This window comes from Haemaphysalis longicornis, unplaced genomic scaffold (assembly GCF_048455015.1).
Source record: "Haemaphysalis longicornis isolate Haplotype H1 unplaced genomic scaffold, Haemaphysalis longicornis Haplotype H1 scaffold_4, whole genome shotgun sequence".
In the NCBI taxonomy this organism is placed as follows: domain Eukaryota; kingdom Metazoa; phylum Arthropoda; class Arachnida; order Ixodida; family Ixodidae; genus Haemaphysalis; species Haemaphysalis longicornis.
Window position 1 is genome coordinate 224,155,851 of NW_027526361.1, and position 11,318 is coordinate 224,167,168.

General features: G+C 47.4%; 1 protein-coding gene across 2 annotated transcripts in view; it reads left to right on the forward strand.

The window, feature by feature from the left end:
- The first annotated feature begins 3,926 nt into the window (after positions 1–3,926).
- The window catches only part of Cbs (Cystathionine beta-synthase), a 155,448-nt gene continuing 148,056 nt past the window's right edge, over positions 3,927–11,318 (forward strand). For both annotated transcript variants that reach the window (XM_077708094.1, XM_077708095.1), the window contains exon 1: positions 3,927–4,083. In XM_077708094.1, the coding sequence (XP_077564220.1) occupies positions 4,068–4,083 (16 nt within the window). In that variant the 5' untranslated portion in view covers positions 3,927–4,067. The remainder of the gene's footprint in view (positions 4,084–11,318) is intronic.

An 11,318-nucleotide genomic window follows, 5' to 3' on the forward strand; every position in this document is an offset into this window, starting at 1 on the left:
GAGGGAGTTTCTCTCGCTTTGAGGTCATTTGAAGGGTCACCGGGATCGCAGGGTCACCGGGAATTGTTCGGGATTGCATGTTTGTAACCCTCACAGGAAAGCCCGAGATCGTTGTAGCCAGTTGCTTAATCCCAAAGTTTAAGCTATTGTGGATCCCAGATAGTTCTGTGCGAGACGAGGTGACCAACGACATTAAGGCAGAGCTGGCTGCGGTGACCGAGCCATCCAGTGCAGATTTTGCCATCTCGTCCACTCCCGAGGATTTATTTTCGTTCGGGCCGCAAACCCTTCCAGCCGAGGCACAGGATGAGCTGTCGCGGTACCTGCTGCTACCAGTTGACTAGCTATGTCGCAGATGTAGAACTTCGAGGGACTGAACCAACTTTTCTCCAATAGAACATGTCAGCACCCTCAAGCACTTCCGTGGAACGGCTCTTCAACATTTCTAAAGAAGTGTTAACGAAAAAAACGGGTTCGTCTGTGTGACTCCAACATCGAGATGCAACTATTGCTGAGTTCTTAGTTGCGAATATGCATTCAGGCATTTTTCCCCAGAAATTGTTTTCGCATTTTTTTCATTCATTCTACATTTTTTTCTCTTCTGCCATATCCTATAACTTTATTATGTGCTTAATTTTTTTTCTGCTTGAACAAACAAATAATTTGTTTTTTCTGTACCACGGCACGTGTTTTCTTGTTGTCGCTTTACTTTTATTTATTTGTTGTTCTTTCTTTTACTTTATAGTGTCGCACTTTGTGTCCGACTGTATTTTTATGGTGCAAATAATTTTTACGCACGTGATTAGGCTCGGAGTTATTTCCTGTGCTTTTCTTCTGCGCGTATTTCTAACCACGCAACTGATTTGTGCGTCGTGTCCCCACATTTGGCTATCTTTGGTTGTTTCCTTTATCTACTACCCTGATTGGGTTCGGCATACAGTTCTGCCCCGTTATAGCGATGTCAGCGGGACGGCGAAAACATTTCATTATAAGCGGTATTTTGATATAAGCGACCACTCTAGAAAAGCTAAACCATTTGAGCTTATTATACGCCACAGATGCGAGGAATCAAAGCACAACTGACTCAAAACGTTATTCAGACGCAAAAAGGGCAGTGAGCTTTGGCTGTTTCATGTTCTTGCCGGGCGCGAGCAACCCCTGCTCCGATTTGACCAAGCATTGCAGGAGGACGTGGTCGCCGCCCACGAAAATTGGCACTGGCAGTTCTCCTATTATAGGGGGCGTGCGGGCATCACGAAACGCTACGAGAGTTTCGCGCTGAAAAGCGCCGCAGATGCCATGGCTCGAGACTGAGGTTGTGTTTGTTGCCCTCAAAAAAAAAAAATAATAATAAAACGATTAACCGCTCATTGGGCGTACAAAGCGCAATCATGAAAACTGACCGGTTTTGCACTAGGGGGGCATTGCATGATCACTGGGAAATTTTTTCCCGAGTTGTGCTGCCGTGAAGTTTGCAACACAGGAGTTCTTCGGCGCCTCGTTGTCGACGGCACTGCTAATTCTACGGTTCGATTGTCAGCGTTCGCGCACCGTCATGTCCACGCCATTGACCAATGTGTTGCGATGAAATTCAATGACCCTACCACGCAATTGGACCATTTGCCCAAAATGGGGATAACCCGAATCGAGCATCACCGGCTCGAGAAAATCGCCGGCGAAACACCAGCTTCCGTTGACCCGTCATGATGACAGCCTGACTCGCGCTGAGTCGCCGCGGCACGGCAACACCTCTGTTCGCCACTTCGCTTTAAGCGGGTCAAGCTCCTCTGGCGCCTCGAGTAATGCGGCCTAAAATCCGTACGTTTGGGTTGGGACCAGAATAAATTTCGAATAAAGCGTTATTTCGAATAAAGCGATTTCGTTATAACGAGGGATTACTGTACTTTGTAATTCTTGTGCGTAGAATTCCTGTGGGACTACGCTGTTGGCTTTTCTTTTTTCTTTTTTTTTATCGTCTTCTGTCCTAAACTTGGATTGCTAACCTTGGGGTAATTACTTGTTCTGCTGTGTTTTGTTTCTAGAGAGAGAGAGTGTGAGGTCTAACACGCCGACACAACGCAGGCGATGAGGCGCTTCGTAGTGGAGGGCTCCAGGTTAATTTTGACAACCTGGAGATCTTTAACATGCGCTGAAACTCATACACACGGGAGTTCTTGCTCTTCGCTGTGTTTTGTTACTCGAAAATTTGTGCTGTATTATCCGCAAAGCTTCGCTTTTGTAACCCCTTACTAAATTCCCTGCAAAGGCACCTGTAAGGTATTTTAAATAAACTGTAATGTTAAATCAGCCTTCATTAAAGGGCTATGCATAGTTCCTTTCGACGCGGTTTCTTACGAAAGATATTTATTACGTTCCTACATGTGAGTAACTTGCTATTTGCAAATGTGAAGGGCAGTAGCCTTACTGCGCGTTAAAACCGAAGTGGAAAGTGTCACATGTGTTTCACCTATAATAGAAGAGCACCAAAATTTCCAGTTAGACATGTCTGGTGTTTGTCCGATGCTGCCTGAAAAAATCGTCTTGAGCATTTCTTTGGATTCTTTTTATCTCCAGATAAACTGCTGCCGGAGGTGTTCATATTCCTATAATATACGTAGCGCGATGCGAGATTTAAATGTCTCACTTAATTTTGCATCAGGAATCCAACACCATATTTTAAATTAAAAAAATTAAATGTAACGCTAATGTAACGACACGTTCCAATGTTCGAAGTGGAACTGGAACGCGTTCCTTTCGCAATAAAGGAACTTGTAACGGGAACTCGTTTTAAAATTGGGGAGGAACGAGGAACGGGCTTTCGTTCCTGTTTTACAGGAACGGGCACAACACTGGCCCTAACGCAGGCGATGAAGCGCGCCGTAGTGGAGGGCTCCGAATTAATTCTGACCACCTGGGGTTCTTTAACGTGCGCCGAAATCTCGCACACACGCGCGATCTTGCTTTTCAACTCCACCAGAAAAGCGGCCGCCGCGGCCGGGAATCGAACCCGCGACCTCGTGCTCAGCAGCGCTACGCCTTAGCCACTGAGCCACCGCGGCGGGTTGCACTTGAAATACGAGCCGCCTTTGGCGAGCGAGCTGAAGAACCTTCGGAAGCATGTTCGAACGGTGCTTTTGGGGGGGGGGGGGGGGGGGGGGGGTGCTTTTCTACTGGTGACGGGCGCGGCCGCAAAGTTCAACAGAAAGTTCAACGGCCCATCGATAGAAGGTCCGACTAGCCTTTCTTGCTCGCATTCTAAGAAAGTTCTAAGCATCTCCCGTAATGTTTATATTGCCACGAGCACCTCTCGGCACGTCACGTCCCCGCAAAATTTCTCCGAATTTTACTCGGCGTTTTCATTGCGAAATTTACTTCTCTTTGAGCAAGTTCGTGTTGCAGGCAGCTCGTCTTAAATGTGAATCAAGCGACAGCTGTTGGTGCTTTGCTCTATGGCTGTACGTTTTCTAATTTAGAACTGAAATTCTGCATTTAAACTTCGATACTTGACTTGCACCGCCAACACCGCAGATGAAGAGCAACTGCGTTCTTGGCGGACGAGCTGCTTGGAACGCCGCATCCTGTAAACAAACCTGTAAATTGAAGCCAGCGAGATGCCGTCTTAACCCTTCATTGCATAACAGTTCCCTCCCGGGCAAGGACAGGAGCAGCGAACTGCGCGATCGATTCGTATTTTCGTTCTCACCCCTTCCCTCCCGCCGCCGCCCGTGTACCACGAGGTGCGAGCACGCTGTCGGTTGGTTGGCAGGAGTCATCGACTACGATCGACACTTGCGCGGCAGCTGTTGCGTTCGGAGAACTTTCAGACGCGAAGAAATGAAAGCCGCAACCAGTCGCCGGGGGAGAGGGGGAAAGCGCTGCATGCGGGAATCGCCATTCTCGCGCTGCGTGGCAGGAAGCGGCAGTTCGCGCGTGCGCCCCAAGGCCGCGCCTCCGACGTCGGCACACATCACCCTACACGACGCCGCCACTCGCTGTTCGGCGCTGCGGCGAGTCGCTCGGTCATCGGAGGCTGTGTTTGTAGCTCCCGCCAGGAACGGACCTTCACGATGCAAGCCTGCGCCGGTGAGTACGATCGATGCATACCGGCATCGCTGAAGGAAGGCGGGAGCCACGATTTGCCGGGGCCGATTCGTCACCGAAACCGCGTCGTTTGTTGGCCGTAAAAGCGACGTGTACTTACTTGTTCCTTGTCACACTGTTTCGTAAACGAAGTTAGAGCTGCTGTCCACCAACACCACGTGAATGTTTATTCGGGCCAGAGTGGTGGCTTGGCCTGTTGAAAAGAATGTGGGGGCAGTACGTTCGATGATGTCTTTCTTATACCTTTACTTCGTATGCATTTATTCGCTTTCTGCTCAGTCGCTAAACGAGGTTGGTGGTGACCTCAAGTAGTGATAGGGTTGAATTGAGCAGTGCGGGGCAGATGACCTTCGGTGGTACACTTTTGTAAGTGCCGGTTTCGAAGTCGCTGGATAGTTATAGGTTGTTATGAGCATCGTTTCTGTGATTCGGGGGTAGGGGGAGAGGGCTGACGCTGCCCGTCTCGTCGACTGTTAGTTGTTCGGCGTAACTCTATACCCTTGGTAACGCGGTATCATAGCGACACCTGAATCTGAGCTGAATGTCATTGAAAACAGTGTTATGTTGATTGCATATGGTTGAATTTTTTCGAAACGGTCGAACGTCAGCCATTTGAAACGCTCCTCGTAAAAATAAAACATATCCGGAAAGCGCTTGTCCTGGAGCGAAGTGCACGTGTTTAATAGCAATCGTTTCCGGTTTGCAAGCCCTTTACACCAAGTTTGACACCTACGTTAAAATATTGTGTACTTCGGGTAAAACTACAGCAACAATGTTTCCGGCGATTTCGGAATTATTGCCTAGTGTTCTCACTGATGGCGTCTATAACGCCAACACACCCTTCAGGAAAGCCAGCTTTCTCTGACGATGGTCTAGGCGTCGTTTGAAGTTCCAGAAGCGCAGAGTAAAATATGTCTGAGATGAGGTTGAGAGCACTGGATCAACGAAGGTGGGCAGCTACGATTTTTAGGTACCTATACTTGAAAAGCGGGGACACGCCGTGGTTAAGTAAGGCTAACGATGAAATACGGAAAGAACAGTGGAGAATCCAAAACAGCCACGGTAACCAAAAAAGAGGCAAGGCAGATAGAAACGGATAAATGAAGGGGAAAAATGGAAGCTAAAACGTCGTTAGAGATGTACAGGGCTGAGAAATTGAACATCAGAAAGGAAAATGTCTACGATAATTCCCAGGGCAGTCCTTTGCTTTTTCAGGCTAGAGCAGGTTGCCTGCGAACTAAGAGTTTTGTGGGGAAGTATTCACAAAATGATGGGGTATGCGTGGTCTGCGGGAAAGAAACAGAAACTATGCGGCACATAGTGTTAGAATGCGAGGGTATCCATCCAAATCTACATGAAGGGAATATTCGGCTTCCAGAAGCCCTAGGATTTAAGGGTATCGCAGAGGAAGTTAACTTCAAGGCTGTCGAGGGACGAAAAGAAGATTAGAATGCTGGACGACGAAAAGCAGAGAGGGGAATATTGCCTAGGACAGTTACCACCTGTAACAGGAAAAAAAAAGTATTTTGTGCCTAATAAGCTTTTTGTGCCTACCCTAAGCAGCGCTATAGTATTAAACCAACTGAGTATAAAACATCGTATACAGTCGAACACGGATATATCGAACACGGGTATATCGAATTATTGTCTATATCGAACTCATAAATTATCCCCTTGAAAATTCTGTGTAAAAGTATAGGAATTCGTACTTCTATATCGAACCGCATTTTTCCCGACATTAGTTATATCGAACGCCGCGCGAGCTGGAAGGTGCTCTTCGGCGGTCGCTGCACCCCCGATTGAGGTTGAAGAGGATATAGAGGAATGCACGGGCATGGCGAAAGCTGGCTCGCAAAACTAATCCCCCCTACCGGAACGAATTTGCGCTTGCCCAGTCGGGCCCCGCTACCGGCCGCCGTAGCGTTAGCGGACGGAGCCCAGTATGCTAAATCTCTCTAGGCACACAAGCCCGAACGCTGGGAAAATATGACAGTGTGAGGTAGGGATGCCCCGAATGCGCACGTCCTTTTTTTTTTTTTTTTGGCTGCGTACGTTCCCCGGCTTGCCGAGAAAGAGTTTTGTTTTTCTCTCTCTCTGGGTCTGTCTTCCCCCGATGTCGTCTCGGGAAAGGGAAGAGGGAACGAAGGCGCTGGCGGCCTCCTCCTTCTTTTGCATCTTGCTGCTGTTGCTCCTGTTTGGCGAGTTGTCCCGCACCTTTCGGAGATCACTGTTTCTCTCGGAGATGACCATCGCGAGCGCTTGGAATTGTTACCTTCAAAGTTCTTGTGGTACGTGCGCGCTGTTCTTCTTTTGCGTGCGTGTTGTGCGTGGTGTGCGAAGGCGCAGCGTACTGCTGAAATTTTCTAGTTGTGCAGCCTCGAGAAGATCGAGACCAGCGTCTTTAATTTCATTTCCAGGACGAAGAAGCAGGCGATTTTTTTTCACGGAAATAAAGTGTCCTGTTGCGTCCTGAGTGCGGAATTAGTTGTCATTCTTGAATGCGACGATCGGGAAGTGATTGTCCGCCATAGGTGAGGTCTCAGAGCCCATATTTTTTATATCGAATTTTTCATATATCGAACTATTTCGCGATCCCCTTGGAGTTCGATATATCCGTGTTCGACTGTATTAGTCCTTTTTGGTAAGATGACACGTCATCACCCCGCTACGAAGGGGAAACCAATAGCAAATTCATCATCATCATCATCGATAATGAATGCATGGATGAAGCCGGCGTCCTTCGCGTATGAAGCCGGCGTCTATCCCATTGCTGTATTTTGCTCCATTTCGACGTGGTCGATACTCAGTCCAAACCCAGACGACAACCAGAGAATCCGTCACCAGAAAGCTTCGCGTTCAACCATCGTCGTCCTTAGACGGAGGGGCGCATGATATTTTAGTCACGGGGAAACGGTGTCGCGATTCTCTATTGCTCGGACGATTTTGTTCATTATTTTTCTCTCCCGTGCATGCCTATGCTCCGAAGTGTAGTGTTCTCAGCGACCACAAGCCTTTTTACTGAAAACATGTTGGGCACAGGAAACATGTTTACTGAAAGTGTTTGTGTACGTGGCTCGATTGAGTGACAAATAACACAAAACAAAGCAGATGCAAATATATCTAAGATTTCAAAGATTTCTTTCCTCAGAAGTACGAGGAGGCAGCCTGGTGCTAAAGGCTACAAAGCCTGACAGAGGCCCCAGCCCCCTTTGGTACAGTACAATCAAGAAGCAAAATCAAACAAGCTGGAAATTCTAATGTTTGAATTATAAAAATACGAGCAACATGTAGAGCACAAGACATTAAAGAACAATATGGAAAATGTCTCTGCCACGCAGTACACCAAGCCCGATATATAGCAGCGTATTTGTTTCTCGGAGCTGTGTTCGAGCCCGCACTTGTCGTTTGTTTATCATATACGCAAATATTTCTGCTTACAGGTAACATCCATCTGGTGGTAATAAAATGACTGAAAAAAAAAAAACAACAACAAAAGAGAACAATTTAAATCAGCCGACATTTTCCTCCGAGTCGTCAGCAAGCGTTCGCAGTTACGGATATAGGTCTTCTGAAAGGTCAATGTTTCCTACTTATGCGAGTGTAACAGCGGCAGCTGCGGCGCGATGAGACCTTCAAAAAACCGCCTGCCTGCGGTCGTCGTGGAGGCTGCGTGTCTGCGTGTCATTGTACCGCTCGGTCAGCTGTGCGTCCGCGGTGCAGTCCATTCGGCTTGTATTCGCGCTTCTCGGATACCTATCAAACGTTTAACGTGGGCATAAAGACAAAAATACAACTTTTTTCAGTTTGAAAGAACTCACTTAGCTCTATTTCAGCCTCGGAACGTAATCTTAACAAGGAGAAGAAAGGAGCAATGAAAAACTCTTAATTTGCGCCACAGCGATGTACCGTAAAGTTCCGAGAGAACGCCCTCCCCCGAAACATCGTCCAGGCCTTTTTTGGGAGAAGTATTAAATTTACTAAAAGACTGCAGAGATCGCCCTCTCCCAAAATAGGTGGCTTTATCGCCGATGAGTGAACTAAATTACCACGAATCATGTATTCATGCGGTCACTTATTTGGCCTCTTCGCACTTGACCTGGATGTTCACCCATCTCGTATTTTTTTCTTAATATCCTTGCAGTTTTGGTTCGCGGTTCGACCACTTTACAAGTTTTTTGCACCTGACCCGAAAGTTCGCCCATCCCGTATTTTGCACGTGATATCTCGGTACTTTGGGTGGGCTTTCTTTCGGAACTCTAAGTATTGCCTGGAGAGACGCGGTATGGGCTAGCACTAAAACAGTTAGTAGTGGCGTCGGAACTATTTTTTCCATGGGGGAGCAAAGAATATGCTACCATAAGCAGAATCATCATCAGCAATCTTATTAATATTATGGGTGTTTCTTAAATATAGCCGATATACGTAGCGTGAGCTAAGGTTCAGCTGGTTATTCTTAGCTTTGCTGGTTGTCTAGGATTAGCTTGATTATCATGCTACTGCTGCTTCAATGACACACACACGCACTGTATACGTATTATGTGACACGTGTATATTTATCAAGCTGCTCCGGCGCAGCGTCACCAATCGCCCCAGAGCTAAACTGGTTCCACAGGCGCACGCCGGTGTTGCTGCGACGCACGAGCCATCGGTTCCACACCCGGCCATCCCTCGCATGATCATCAACTGAACCTGGCCGCCACGTGCGGAACGGAGGTCGGCGAAGACGCTGGGCGCGTGGGGTGTGAGAGACGCCGGGCAGCGAGCAACGTTCTGTGCGCCGTGTGACGTCACTGCTCCTCGCGCATGCGCAGCGCGGCTCTCCAGGATCCACGCGAAACTGCTCAACCTCGGCCAGTGTAGCTCAGGTTACAATATAAAAAAATGCCAAACAACACATACTTCCAGTACGTTTACATACATGCCTCCTAACCTCGATTGTACCACGAGACCTGCACATTCATACTACCCAAGGAAGGATTGCACGATGAATATTGATAAAAGAAGAGAGTTAAATACACATATCAGTTGTAAAAAAAAGATATGCTATGTGTTATATTGTACATATAGATTGAACCATGTGCCTTATATTATTAGAGTGCGTGTACGCACTACGGATCTTTTGTTTTAACTTCGTTTGGAATATTTCTGATTGTCTGGTGAGCCATTATATTGGACAGATTGCAGTATTATGATATGGATGCATTCATATCTCGTAATATATAGCTGCACTGCTGACAACTTGGGACAGCCTGAGTAATTATCCGATTGGTGGAAGCCGCTTTGGGAACCGGTGTTTCCTAAGAAATCTGAGGTGGATAGCGTCAAGAGATAATGGTCGTAACGCTCAGTGGAGCTGGCTAGTATCATGATGGCATGCAGCCAATTTAACACCCATCCTTCGATTAATACCGCAGGCATCGAATATTTGAGACACGAGATTAGATTGCCAATTCCTCATTCGAGGGCCTTTAAACTGTGTATCTTCCGAAAACGGGTAACGTTGACATCACTATTTTTTCATTTTAGGGGCATTCATAACGGCAAGAAATATCGTCTAATTAGGGACCATCGCAACTGGAATTTCTACCGAATATTATCTGATCCTTATGCGCTTTGCCTTGTTCAAGTAAATCTAACTTTCCCCGAGCCGTCTGGGGCTCAGCAGAAGTCTTCAGGTGTTCTTTTACTGGAGGAGCCGTGCTAACCCATCTGTAAGAGAGGGGCCCCTTGCACCGCCCGGTTCGGACGCTACTGGACATAGGTGCGTTAGGCTATGTTCAGACTGCCGACGCAAAAGCCATATCGTGGTCTATGAACGTAAAAAAAAAAAAAAAAAACGGAATGTAACGTAGTTCGGTTGGCTGAGACGTAAAATGACGTCATTCTTTAACGTTATTACGGTAGTTGCGGCAACAGTCTGAACCCGGCCTTAGATGCACGTTAACATTCAAGTGATAAGCTCAGACGGAACTAGAAGCCTCACTACAATGACGCAGTCATGTTTCTTGGTGGTTATGGTGACCGCCAAATGCACCAACGACATTCCGTTACGTCACAGTGGAATCTCAGAAAAGTGGCTGGGGAGGCGCCACTTCTTCGTGTGTTCTCTTTTAATGTCTCGATTATTAACTTGGTGTTTGCGGTAAAGTTGGTATCATCGTTAGTGGGACAAAGCAGTGTTTTTAATGAACCCTACTTGTGTTTGGTCTCTCTATCATGGCCCCTTTAAGTGGGCAAAGTCTCGAGTGGCAATCACTCGAGTGGCAAACACACAATGGTGTGCCGCGCTGCACACAATGGTGCCTCGGACCAGCGCTTTCGCAATTTCACGGCCGGGGCATGACCCCTCGCGACCTTTAACGTTAGCACGTTCGCAGTCGTTTGGCTCTGCCCTCCCACGAAGCGCGAACGGTCCCCCACACGTTCCGGTTTTAGAACGAACGGGTTTGACGCCCGGCGGCAATGCGGCATTCCTGAAAGAACGCGCTGCTGATCACGCCGCACTTATTAGTCTCGTGTTACGCCGGAGATATCGTCTGATGCACATATCGTAGACCCTTTCGCATGTCCGGCGGACGTAACGTCATATGTGTTCCCTTAAGGGCCACTCACCTGATCGCATTCCTTGGGACTTACTAAATTCACGAACCAAGAGCTTAAAAAGCGTCGCGTACCGGTACAAGAGGCTTTACAAATTCGTAGAAACGTTCCCAACAACCTAGTTTGCTTTGTCTAGAAATATATAACTTCCGTACTGAGATAAAAAATAAACAAACGCATTCTGGTTTATACATTTTTTTTACTAGATTGCGGTAGCGGTCTAGCAAGCAAAAGTTTTATTTTTTTTATTTCAGTACACAGCTTACATATTTCTAAAATAAGCAAACTAGGCCGTTGTGAACATTGACATTGATTTGTCAAGCTTTTCGTATTAGTGCACGATGGTTTTTAAGCCCGTCGGTCATGGTAAGTCCCAGATGAATGTGAACAGGTGAGTCCCCTTTAACTGCGCCCTTAATTGAGCAGAGCCGCTCCCCCGTTTGATAAATGGCTGCCTCCATCTGTCATGCACGGTCACCCGCTTCTCTCCCGCAGGAGCCCATCCTCACTGGCAGCAATAGGCAACTACATACGCACTAGAAAGGGGTCTCTATGAAGCAGTGCAGAGCGGCCCCGACCACGTCCTTCTAGCGGCGCCAAAGATTGAAGACTTCAAC